The following is a 13,732-nucleotide window of genomic DNA, read 5'->3' on the forward strand; positions in this document are numbered from 1 at the left end:
TATATATATATATATATATATGTATACATACATCTGTGAACCTTACATTTTAGACTCGTCTTGACCATACGTATGATATTAAAAACTTGTGTTTGATTACAGACATTGAAAACTTGCGTTATCACGAGCACTTTAAAAAATTTGCAAAGTAAACTTATCATAAGTATGAACTGTACATCAGTTAAGAAGTTATGGATTTATCCTTCTACTGCTATACCTTTTGATAATAAAATTGATTTCCTTCCAACGTATGAGTTGCGTTATTTATCGAACAATAATAACGATCCTCTGATTAAGGAACACCTAATTCGCGAAAAAAATAAGCTCAGGCTTTCGAGGGGGTTTGATGCTGAGGTCTGAATTTAGTAGCTGGTTTGAAAATGATGAAAATAGACCCATTACAAGCTAATATTGTGCAAGATTGTCGTAAGCAGTGAAATTCTTAAAAGAATGAAGAGTATGGATTGTTACGTTTAAGATAGGATTATTTTCAGAATGCTGTTGTTTTCGTTTTATTTTACCAGTTAATAAATATAACCTCTTGCGTAATCGCACTATATTGTAATATTTAGTGCGTAATTTAATAACTGAATCAATGTCTTTCGTCCAAAACCCTAAAAGGACGACTTGGAATGAGTGTGTGACGTCATTGTCAACACACAACGCATCCTCAACCTTGTTTTGATAAACAAAAGAACTTCAATCATCAATTTCACACCTTCCCGTGAGTTGCGTAGCTTAGAATAAGTGAAAATGACGTTGAATGTTACATTAATAAGTGTATGAGATTCGAAATAAACGCTGTTGGTTAGAATTACTCAAGATTATCGTCTTTAAGGAATTCCATCGCTACGCTAAACAAGATGGTCTGAGAAGGACGACCTGAAGTGAGTCGCTTCTGCTGGTTGTAGGATGTGTAGGAATCGCATTTCGGAGTCCTATTTCTTTTAGGAAGTCATCTTTTCTCAGTAGGATTTAACTTCATATGTTTTGGAGGAGGCTTGCGTGGCAAGGAATAAGCCATGGCTACCTAATTCATAAGGTCCTGGGTCATCGTAGCCTACTTACTGTAGGCTACGGGTTTTCCTATATTTGTTGTTATAGACTTAACTAATTTTATTTTGAGTAAGACAGTTATGGGAAATGACCTAGGTGATAAGCCATTACTTTCCTCCAAATGGCCTTGTTTAGTTGAGGTCTAACCAATTGTTTTTCCAGTGTGCAGTTGTTAGCTTTGGCCACCCCATTGAGGTAAAAAATAATTTAACCCGTTCACAATATACAATTCAAGCTAGGGTACGTCTGTGCTTTAATATAGCCTAACAGGTTTTTGCAGTACAAGATTCAATAATGTCAGTAGTTAGATGATTACATTTTGACATTTTTATGGAATGTGAGGACAAATTATTATTAACTCATGGCGTGGCTTTAGGATAGCCCATGAATATTGAGAGTTTAATCACTTTACCCCTCCACAGTCTATTGTCATTTGCAGTGATCCACATCACTGTAAAAGGGATTGGCCCATCTGACTTTTAGGTTCAAACAACAGGTGAATGCTCGCCGTCTTATTTCTAAGGGAGCCCTTCCATAGGCTCTCATAAAACAAACTATGGGGACTTTTAGCTGTCATTTTGCCATGTTATTTGCTCATTTTCAGGTAGGATGTCCTTATTGGCACTATCTTTCATCATACCATCAGTAGCCTGGTTACAGCAAAAGACCTTTAGTACTTTCTGTATTGCACTGTGCATTGCTGGGAGCTTAATTCTATTGGTTGTATTTGCCCAGTAATCATTGGCATTGGAAGCACTACAGTAAATTACAGTGTGTAGCTAATTAGTCTTGTGTAGCAGTTTTTGCTACCCCATACACAAATAACAGTTGCTACTACCTTTAATTATGATTAGAAAAGATCAGTAAATGGTGCAATATAGGTTGTTGAATATGTAGCTCAACTCAAGCACAACTAAAACTGTGAATCAGTATATCTTGTACTTTGTTTCCATTCTTAGATTCACCATTGGTATTCTATCAATGTATTGTATTTAATGATTCTGAACACTTGAAAGAATGTTATGTTACTTTAAGCTCAGGCTTATATCTTTGGTTTTTGTAAACAAAAACTCAATTGTATATTCTCTTTTAAAACTTACCCCCTGAATTCTACCGGAAACAATTTATTATGCTCCACATGTGTCAACTTCTTTGCTCAGTAATTGTTAGAGTACTGTTTTGCAGTCTAGATGTCAGCACTGTCCAAGGACCCATACATTCTTGTAGGGCCTGTTCCTTTAGCCAGCATTGAAAATTATAGTTTAGACTTGTTTGAAGACCTTTTTGACCACATTTCAGTAATTTACTGCAGTAGGGAAAGTCTGCTGTCATCTGTAGTGCTTTCTACTTGTGTCACACTGCGGCAACACCCATACGTTGAAATACAGTATCTTGATAACAAACTCTCAATACCAGAAGCCCTTCAATCTTCTGCAATAAATATGTATTCAGTTCTTCCTGGCAACATAGTAAATAATGGTCCTTTTAGTTTTGAGGGAGGCTGTGAAGTGATCAGCTAAACAGAAGGAGAGTTTGTTTCCTCCCACACTCATGCAGCATTCAATGCCTGGTACCTCTGACATTTACCCAGTAAAGCTTGGGAATCCCAATCCTGGATTATTTGGTTCACTGACAGCTGCCTTTTTACCACTTGACAGGTGTGGCAATTCTCTCTCTGCTGGTTTTCCCCTATTTCCAACAACTTTCTTTTAAGAGTAGAAATATAACATTTACTTTGGAGTAAGCACATTTTTTTTCCTTGTCTCCCAGTAACAAGTAAATGGCTGTTATTTCATAGTACATAAGAGAACCTGCAAGTTAAAATGTGTTATGGAAAGACGTGCATAATTTTTACATTTGAGGATTAAGTTTCAGGTGATTTTACTTCACTAATATTTCCATGCAGGTAGGACCCCCCAGTTTCAACATGATTAGTTTTTCTGCTGTCTGATGGTGTGGCGCAGCCTTTGGTTTTCGTGTGTGTGGTGTTGGTGATGATAGTATCCAAGTCAACAAGCGTGGTAGGATGCAGGAGGAGGGCTCCACGAAATTCCTGCTGCAAAAGAGTAATTCTCCCACATGCATTGCATTTAGTCCCAAGGTGAGTGGTCCCACCCCCTTTTTATTAACCACTACAACACAGTATGCCTGTTTTCATTATGACTAAATTTGCATTCAGTAAAGAAAGAGATGTATGCATTTAATATATAAAACAAATGTCAGCATCATTTAGAATAGTAGCAATACTTTGCATGTGATTAAAGTGTTAAAGCATCTTTTCTTGTAAGTAGTGTTCCCATTCATGTACAGATCAGAGTTTTCTTAATGCCTTTGCTAGGTGATACCAATTGGGAAAACATCTTGTATCATTAAATATACAATACTGTACAGTATTGTATATTTAAAACTATGTCCCTTGCTTAATTGATTGGATTTCTATTTCTGCACTATTAGTTATGATTGCTTAGTTGCCTGAGATGCCACATTGATTAACCAATGTTCGCAAATGTTCAGTTGTGTCATGTACCTCTGCAGTTTTGGGTGATTCTCCTTGGTTAGGGGTCTACTCAAGCACCATTTCCATTGATAACTTTTGTTTTAGCTTTTGTTGATTTACTCTTAGGATTAGGCTTGTTATCTGTGATTATATTTTATATTATAAATTATCCTTTTTTTTACTTACACTTTAGTTTGCCATCTTTCTTCTTTGACCTTGTCTTTTTTTTCTAAATATGGGCACTCTTTACTGTAAAATTTGCCAGGCATGGTAATAGCATTTTGCTTGTCCAGTAGGAATGAATGCTTTATAAATAGCTTGTGATAACAACCATAATTTTTTTCACCAGGATCGATACACTTTCGCCTTTGGAGGAACTGATGGTGAGATAGCGATTTTGAGTGCCCTCCGGGGAGAGTCTGTTCGTACAATCCAGCTTACAGCTTTAAGTCTTGCTCGGTCTCTTAACTCCTTGACCTTTTCTCCAGATGGCACAAAGGTAATGATGTAGTACAGATAAAGGGTGCTAGGTTTTTATTTAGGTATCTTTTATAAATGAGCACATCACCAAAGTTGGATGTCAAGTTGAAATGTTCGCTCTGCCTGTTGCTGGAAGAACTTAATATTTTTCTTTATATGTTGTGTAATCTGTGTATATTTTTTGAGGTGCCGGTGTGTTGTTGGCATATGTTCTTCTGTATATTGAGACAGTAAAGATTGCAAATATCTCATGTTTTGCAAACATTGTAATTATTTAAAAATGATCAGGTTTCCTGCTAAACTGAGCATTTACATGGTATACGAAAAAGGATTTTTATCTTCCTATCAGGTTATTGCCACAGCTGTGTCTCGCAAAGTCAGCATTATTGATGTTGAGAGAGGAGATCCAGTACTGGCATATGACAACTGTGCCAGTCCTGGTGAAGGTCGCCAGCCTCTTGTGATGCACCCTGATATGCCCTATCTTGCAGCTTGTGCTACTGTTAATACGAAAGGAATTACTCTTATTGATCTTCGCATGCCATTGCCACTAGATTTCATTTATGATGTAAGTTTTTTAATGAGGTTTTATGGTTACACAGGATTTACAGCATACTGTGTCATTTTTCTTAAACTGCTAAATATTAGAACTTTTTATTAGTGAAAGCACAATACTGTGTAGTTCTATAATGTTATTAATGTCCTCACATCTTTTCATTGACAAGGTGTTTATGTAGTTACTTGTTATACAGTATCCCAGCAACATGATTATTTTATGTAGGTGCTTCTTGTAAAGTATCCATTTATCCATGATGTTTAATTGGTCCCTCAATGCTCAATCATTGTTTAAAATATGCTGTTTGCGTCATAGTAAATATCTGTTTCCATTTCAGATCCATGAAGACAGTATCAATGACATTTGCTTCTTAGATGGCTCCTGGCCCTGGGGGTCAGGGAAGATGGTGCTCGTGTCAGGTTCCTCCGTGGGACAGATGAAAGTGAACAGTGTGGATGGACGTCCATTGTGCTCCTTTACGGCACCTTCGCCTTTAACATGTATGGCCCCTTCTCCTGAGGCTTATAACAAAACAATATCTCAGGGATACCCAAGTAAGTGCATATACTATACTTTCTTTTCTTCATTAGTGTTGCCAGTTTTTGAAGAGCTAAAATTTCTGATGGGATGATGAGCTATAGACCTGATGCAGTTGAATGAAAAGGATGTAAAGAATGGTATTTTGTGTGGCGAAACATTTAATCACTTATAAAAAGATATTTTTATTACAAAGTCATTACCATTATCTTTTATTGCCCGCCTTCCAACCCTCTGTTCTTTTGGAGGTACTCAGACAACACAAGTGAGACATTCAGCCCAGACTTGAGTAACCATGGGCACAAGTGCCATGATGATTGAGAGGTCTTCTTTGAACAATTAGGACTGTCTGGGATTCTTGCAGATGCACAAATAGGTTATATATACTGTATTGAGAAAAATTTTTTGTCTTGAAAAATGTTTAAAGAAATCTGTTTTTTTGTTTATATTTTTCTCAAGGGCTTTAAGTAATATTGTGTCACTTGTTAGTAGTAAAGACATACAAAACAAGATCATTCATATATGTCAACTTGGCCATGATTGCTTTATTTTGGTATGTAAAGGCTGAGAGAGTTCTTGTTTTTCTCTACAGGATAAAATTAGGTTGCTTTTTTTTCACTCTTTCTCTCTACTCTCATCATTGTGTACCCAAAAATTTCTGTGTTTGTTTGTTTGGGAGCAATAATGCAATACCTTGCAATACTATTAGTATTGTATTGGTTGTCAAGTAACTGATGTAGAAGGGTGTTATATTTTGGAAGATATTTTTGTTTTCGAAAATGATTACAAAATAAATTACTCTGTTTGTTTATGTTTCTTTAAGAAGTAAACTGTTTTAAATTTTGTAAAAATAGTTCTTATGAAAACATATACCATCCTGGGTCAAAGTTTTTTAATTTAATTTTTTTTTAAAAATATTTGCATGTTTCTATACAACCTAATATTTATTTTTCTGTGAAATTTAGTTTCCTTTCCTCGATTAACTTATAATTGTAACTTTCAGGTGTCATGATGGCTAGTACTGGGGAAGGTCTTGTGTGTTGGTGTGTTGGGGAACGACCTTGGAAGTGGGAGAGTCAGCCCGTTAGTCCAAACCGGGTGACTCGAATGAGGTATTCGCACAGCGGAGGCTTGCTTTACACTGCCCAAGGTAAATTTTTTTTTTATCTACATGACCAAAATAAAAGTAGTTTAATAGCTGTAATAAATGTAATATTTTCATTGAAAGATGGAAAAGCTTATACAGAAATCCAAGATAACACACTAAGGTGTGACTGGGTAGTTATAAATTTAGAATTGCTTTTATGTAACTTATTTATCAGTGGATTTTGCAGGGTGTCAATAGATACGAGTATTTCCTTGGGAAGTTGGTAGACAGTGCCTCACTGTTCTTTAAACGTGTGTTAGTTTATGCCAGTGCCTGATGTAGGTGTGACAGTGAGTATTGGGGACTTTTTTAAACATTGAGATATTGTTCAAGTGAAGGTATCAAATGAGGCAAAGACATCATAGAGATGTAACTGTGGTTCTTTATCAGTGATGAGGTACCTCATTGCCATCGTTAGTAGTTGTTGAGTAGCTGGAAATTACGGTCATAAAGTCAGATGTAGATTTTGGGTTTATATTGAAATGGGGCTTTGATTATAGTCAACTGTTAATGAGTGATATTGAGAGAGATCTCAATTTTGAAATTTGTCTCCCAGGTTGAGGGAGATCTAGTCTTTTTGCCAAAAGCATTCTTTGGTTGTAAGATGATAAAAGACCGTAGAAACCTTGTGTTTGTGTTGGTGGCACGTTGGATCAAGTAGACTGTCAGATGAAACCTTTTCTTGATTGTTGTAAGATTGCAATATAAGAAGAGTGACTATGGCTTATCGTAAGTATAATTGTAATCTGTGATCAAATCACTGTGGTTTGAGCTTACCTGGTGCTTCAGATATACACATTCACATTGTTCTAGCATAGATAATTTATCAAAGCCAATATGAGACTCAGAATATAGTTGTCATGATGCTAACCAAAGCTGCTATAGGATTAAATAATTTTTTTCCCAATATTATTGATTTATTTGGCACTGAATGCCATGAAATACTGAAACAGATCTAGTTGAAAACTGTGTTTCTATTTCAGAATTAAAACACTGTTTGATGTTCATCATGTCTGTTACTTGCCTATTTTATCTATGAGTTTTTTTTTACCAAACAGGGAAGATGATCACTAGGTATCGCCGTTATCCTGACAGACATCAAAATGTTGGTCAGGTATATAGTCACAACGCTCCCATCATGGACCTGGACATCTCTCCTTACAATGAATGTATCCTTTTGTCAAAACATTTGATGTTTCTGTAATGTTATCTGATGTTTCCGTAATGTTCATTATCCGATGTTTCTGTAATGTTCATTATCCTTTACTCAATGTATATACTACTGTTTATATTTAATTCAAAATTACTTAACTCATCATTACAAAATCGGTTCATTCTTCTCTGCTCTGCTTGCCTGAACTTCCACCAGGTTCAGGCCTCCTTCCATCCCTGTTTATCACAGTTTTTTATGTCTTCTTACAAGTCATTATCCTGCAACGCCCATATGCACTGTTTCTTTAACCAACTGTTCCTCATCCATTCTCATCACATGGCTAAACCTTTTTGGTATCTGAGATTTCAGTCTGTTTTCCAGCCTCTGGTAATCTCACATCATCACTGCAGCCTCTGAACATCACATTTCATCACTGCAGCCTCTGGACATCATATTTCACCATCACTTCCTCATTTGTAGCACAACCTTCCCACTGTACACTGCCAAGAATTTTAACATTCTTCAGTCACACCTTGTCAAAGCCATTATCAGTTTATCACATAGTGGAAGCCATTTTTTAAATAGTTTTTTAACTTCTTTACACCATTATTTAATGTTACTAAAATTGAAAATATTCTCCATCCACCCTTCCCCTCTTAGGAGGAAAGACTGCAGTCTTGCATAATATACTTTGGATGACACTAAATATCTTTGCAGTGACCTTTTGGCCCAGCTGCATTGCTGCATTGCATCAATTCTGTTTTCTAGTACTTTTAACATCATACCATTATCCAAGTTTTAGTTCTCTTTTAACTTCTTCAGCCATACCATTATCCAAGTTTTAGTGTTTTAACTCACTTCAGCCATACCATTATCCAAGTTTAGTTCCTCACGACTTCTTCAGCCATACCATTATCCAAGTTTTAGTTCCTCACGCAGCTGTTTAACTTCTTCAGCCATACCATTATCCAAGTTTTAGTTCCTCACGCAGCTGTTTAACTTCTTCAGCCATACCATTATCCAAGTTTTAGTTCTGTCTTAAGAACAAATCCTTCAGGATTCTCTAAATGTGGCTTTTATTATATCTGATATAATAAATCAGAATCATTGCTATCCCCCAGAAGTATCGTGCGACTGCTCATTTTTTAACTTATAATCATCTATTATTCAGATTAGCTTCCCTCTACCCCATTATTTGTTTTTAGAATAATACAATACAGCATATTTGTATGGTACTGATATAGGGTAATTTTATAAATTTATTGTTTTCAGAATTGCTAATAAACATTTTGTGGTTTCCTCCTTAACTCTCGTAACAGACTTGGTTTCTGCGGGACACGACCACTCCATAGGCCTTTTGCGTCTGGGTTCCCCAAGCCATGGCTGGACTCAGTACTGTGAGTTTACATAGATATTTCTTATTCAGCACTGCCAATATCATTCATGTTTTTGTCATTTCTCCAGGTTTCTGTTGTTGCTGAAGTTCCAGAGTAATTGTTTTATTATGATCTATCTTGGAAAGATTTATCGTATTTTTAATTTATATCTTAAGGGATACATTTGTTAGTGTACGAATACATGTGATGGAAGTGGTTTCCATTCCAAGTGTTGTATATAACATACCTAGTGCAATAATAATAAATTTTGAGACATTCGATTTCATTGTAGTATTTAGTGACAAAGTGAAATGATTGTATCTTAGATTTGAAGAATCTTTATGATTTTATTTAGACTTCACAGAATATACAGTAGATGATGCTGAAGTACTTGGACATGTTTATTTGTATTTATTTTTATATGAAAAGGCACAGTGGTAAGTTGTGTTTTACGAAAACTTATTTCATTCTGAATATGTAGTTACTTCAGGCAGTCTTTTCGCCACGAGAAATCTTTCCCTCTCCTGCCTCTGTAGCTTCATCTTGCTCGTTGTCACGGACTTTGTATGCGACCTACGATTGAGAATTTTTCCCAGTGTCCTTTATAAACCGTTTATTTTATATGTTTCATCTGCTACTGGTGGGTGAAGTAGACCATACCTGATTAGCAAAAGGATCAGCAGGCTGTCTTTTGGAGGGTACAGGGTGAGGGTGAGCTTTCCCCTCCGTGCATCAACCCTCCTCCCCCCAAAAAAGAAATAAACGAAAAACCTGCCATCTCTGTATTAAGAGTAAGTCATCATTCTTCGAGTAATCTACCTATGATGCAGGTGTTGTAAACTGAGGCTGTAGACCTGGGCATTACTTATAATTCCTCAAACATTGGGAATGTGTTTGTTGTTGAACTGTTTTCTGTAAAGAATGCATAACTAAAAGGCACAGTCAGTACTGATAATGATGTGACCATCAAAATCTTAACTACGCACTTAGTACACAGCATCAGTGTAACAATTTCTGTTGTGCAAGACAGATTACCTTTCTGTAATAACCTGGAAGAGAAACTGTAATCACAGAAGTAATTGTAAATGCAATGCAGAATGTAAATTCATAAATAGAGGAACTGGCTTTTTATTAGTTGCAGTGAGCCTTTCGTTTGCTCTAATATAACAGTCTGATGAAGAATAGGCTATGTCACAGTTGCACTTAAGTCATTGTTACATAACAGTGTGTTTTAAGTGCAGTACAGTACAATTAACACAAATAGTAAGGATGCTTTTGTTTTTTTTTTAATATTCTTATGCATTATCAATCTTGATACCTTATCTTAATAAGCTTGATGCCTGAGTTTTCAGACTTGTGTAATTTTTTGTTCTTCAATATTTTTCAGCTGTGTTTTCAGATTTTTATGAATTCTGTTTAAGTCAAGGGCCAGATGTATACTCTGTGAATAAGTTTTGTAGAGAATTCTCGACTCAGTTTATTTTTCCGCGATATGAATGTCAGCGCCTTGATGTTACTTCAGCGGTCATGCTGTGTCAGTGTTGCATCCTTTTGCCTTTTGTTAGTGTGAAAAAAAAAGCTCTGCGGTGTTTTGTTTTTTATATTTGTTTTGGTCATGTTCGAAAGTGTAGACACAGTTCTCTGCAGTCAATGTCTTTAATTCTGATATATTATGAAGAGCTTGAAACAAGGTCGTGGTGTTGCCAATCACTAATACCTCTGAAATGTTGTCTTTTTAAGCACTCAGGAATGTCACCCATAGACCTTGGTCACTTTTCATAGTGCTTCAAGGTGGTGGCTTGCAGATCTACAGATGTACCACCATAACTGCCACCTCTTCTCACTGCATTTCTCAAAGAATCATGCAAACTGGTTTTGTAATGTTGGAAAGTCTTGAGATCTACATGCATTACTTTCTAACTTCTTGAAGAACTTGAAATCCACATGCATTGCTTTCCAACTTCGTGAAATTTTCTTTTGTAGGCAACTTCCTTTAGCATTTTTGGGCTTTTTAATAGAAGGGGAGTTCATTACCAAGCATCATCATGCATGAATAGTGTGCAGTCTCGAGAGCTTCATCTCGGTTACAGACGCTACATTTCAGTTGTGTCTAACTCTGAAGATTATAAGTTTCAGGCACACTAGTCATTGAGTAATGCAAGCTTTTTGTGCCTTCTGCACAATTTGCAGACACTAACCCTTTCTAGTAACCCTTTCTAGATCTGGTTTCACTTTCCAGCATTCTGGAAAATGCCTGTGTGTCTCTCTCTGTATTAATAATATTATTACAGTGTCCTCACCTTAGTTGCTTTTTTTTTCCATCGTTTACTCTGTCACTTCCCTCTACTCTCTTTCCACTTGGGTATTTTGCACTGTGTGAAATGATTGGTTGGTGTCTGTCATACTGATGTTTCAACAACAGTCATCTTGAAGAGATGCAGAATTCCACCCAGTCCAGTTAAAGTACTTATGATGAAGATAATATCATATATGGTGTGTAGGAATGCAGTTAATATTTTAAAAAATAGCTCATTGTTACGCTAGGTTATAACAAACAAGGCAGTTGGTTTTGGCATCTTTGTACCGTTCAACCTCAATTTTGAAACCTCTAAAACCGTACGGGTAGTTTTTCATCTGGTTGGAGTCTACTTTCCCCACTAGTGGCAGATGAAACGGACACAGATTGCAGCTTTTTATTATTAAGAGACAAAACTTTTGTTGTCATGTGCTTTTATCTGTAGTTCCAGCATTTCATATTTCTTAAAATTTACTTACGAGCAGTGTTAATCTCAGAAACAACAGTCATTCATTTCTTCCATGTCATCATCAGTTACCTGAGTTATGTTCATCGTCTCCATTATCATTCAACATTTACTCTTATTTGCCATAGTAAGGTATATAGAGTAAATATTTTCCCTCTTACTAAATTTGGTTTTGTCCACTTCTGGAATTGTTTTATGTGAATTGATCTCAAAGAAAAACAGGATTTTGCCGTGAGAAGAGTAGCAAGGCCATATGAAATTTTTAGAGAACTTGCAAATGTGCTTAGTCCTAATTTTAGTTATAAGAAGTACTTGTTTCTGTGTAGATTATGTTAAGGGGTTAAAGGTCTATGGGGAATGTATTTATATAATTTTGCAGCGGGATGTTGAAGCAGATATTCACCTCCATAGTTATACAGAGCTAGAAACATTTCAGAATTATTTATTTTAAGAAGAACCCATTTGTCAGTAGATACAGTATATTCATGGTTATAAAATCCTGACTGTGCTTGATCCACTATAAGGAATGAAAGCACCAGCTATAAGGCAAAGAAGTAAGACCTCTGTTTGTATGGAAATATGATAAAGTAATTTGCTGTTAAGTCCCTCATATAATCTGGTAAATCTTGAAAGTTCCCAGTTTCATCACAGCCTTCCATGAAGGAGTATATGTTTTATAACCTTTCTTAAGAAGATTGCATTGTTATGTACTTATTTTGTCGTAATGTACGTTCTTACAGGTGACTTTATTAAATGAGTGAATATGAGTCAGAAATTATAGAAGTTTTATTGGAGGGTAGGCTGATTTTTTTGTGTGTACCCGTATCTCAGTTTTCTTTTCTTGTCTTATTGAAATCGAGTTCCAATCACTTTTAGATTAATAAGCCAGTGAAGATAACAGGATTCATTATCAATCATTACAATCTGGATAATTTTTAAATATACTGTACATTGATGTCATTTCATTTATTTAATTTTTGATTATGTTGCTTTGTTGTGCATTTTGTTATCGTTTGGTGGATGTTGTTTACAGTTGCTTCGCCGTGAAACATAGTTTATGCAATACCTAAGACTATATCCTTCAGGCCAGCACCATTAGAGCTGATAATCATAAATCATTGGCCTTAAACTGTTTAGTAATAATAAAAATAACAAAAACACCCTTTTGCAAATATTCCCCATCACAATGGTGGAAAGATTTGGCAGTTGATTAGGAGGCCAAATTCACTGAAGCACTTTTGAAACCCATGGGATCTTGTAGGAATTTAGTTGTGCATTGTATATAAGATACTGTGTTTGTTTAAGTAAGAGTAAAGTCTTTAGTTATAGAAAAACTGACAGGATAATGTAAATAAAGTTACTTAAGCATTCTTCCACATGTTACTTTAAATGAGTGAAAACCCCCCTTGCTGTTTGTTTTTAAATATGATAACCAAACTTTTGAAGGTGAAAATTTAACTCTTGCCGGTGTACCATTCAGAGTTAAAAGTATGGATTTTTTTTTTCACTAGTGTAGGATGCCCACCTCGTGTCGTAAGCTTTATTGTTTTAATGTGTTGAGTTTGAGTTTTTATTTTATAATTTTGTGTTGATGCCAGGGTGTACAAAATGGTGAAGGGTTTTTATAGTTTGTTTAAAATCCATAATGTAACTTTCATGAAGTTTCAGTTATACCTAGGTATGTTTGTGTATGTGTGTGCTACTGTCTTTTCAGTTACATGTTCAGAAAGGAAGGAATGATTTGATAGAGGACCATTTTATCCAGTGAATGATAATCTCCACATTGAGTGGTGTCTCTTGACTACTTCTCTCCCCCTGTTTCAAGTATTGAGTGTAATTTTGTTTTTCTAGCATTATTATGATTAATACCCCTGTTTCAATCTCCATGTGTAGCCTTGCAACTTACAATAAGGTTGCCATAAATTTACAATAATCATGGCATTTATTTTTTTATGTCACTGAATGAATGATTAACAATAGGTTTTGAAGGAGGTATATACAGTAAATGCTGTTTTATGGTTTTGTCTGTCTTGCATATTTCCTTTAGAACTACAATGTAAAATATGTAGTGGGCCCAAGTACATGCTGAGTTTTTATTGTTGTTGAGCTAGACAAAACACTTTGAATTAAAAAACAAGACTTGATGCATATTCAAGATTCAGAAATGA

At 35.6% G+C, this 13,732-nt stretch overlaps 1 protein-coding gene across 2 annotated transcripts; it reads left to right on the forward strand.

Moving 5' to 3' along the window:
* Window positions 1-629: 629 nt before the first annotated feature.
* LOC136853613 (uncharacterized) lies at window positions 630-13,210 on the forward strand. Of its 2 annotated transcripts, none has more exons than XM_067129378.1 (8): window positions 630-724; window positions 2,963-3,157; window positions 3,903-4,052; window positions 4,383-4,601; window positions 4,927-5,143; window positions 6,130-6,276; window positions 7,332-7,442; window positions 8,746-13,210. In XM_067129378.1, exons 2-8 carry the CDS (start codon window positions 3,083-3,085, stop codon window positions 8,835-8,837), a joined length of 1,011 nt encoding a protein of 336 aa, XP_066985479.1. In that variant the 5' UTR covers window positions 630-724; window positions 2,963-3,082; the 3' UTR covers window positions 8,838-13,210. The 2 variants fall into 2 exon arrangements, with proteins under 2 accessions (XP_066985479.1, XP_066985480.1); XM_067129379.1 differs by having other exon boundaries at window positions 665-887.
* The last annotated feature ends 522 nt before the right edge of the window (window positions 13,211-13,732 follow it).

Source organism: Macrobrachium rosenbergii, chromosome 27, assembly GCF_040412425.1.
Source record: "Macrobrachium rosenbergii isolate ZJJX-2024 chromosome 27, ASM4041242v1, whole genome shotgun sequence".
NCBI lineage: Eukaryota > Metazoa > Arthropoda > Malacostraca > Decapoda > Palaemonidae > Macrobrachium > Macrobrachium rosenbergii.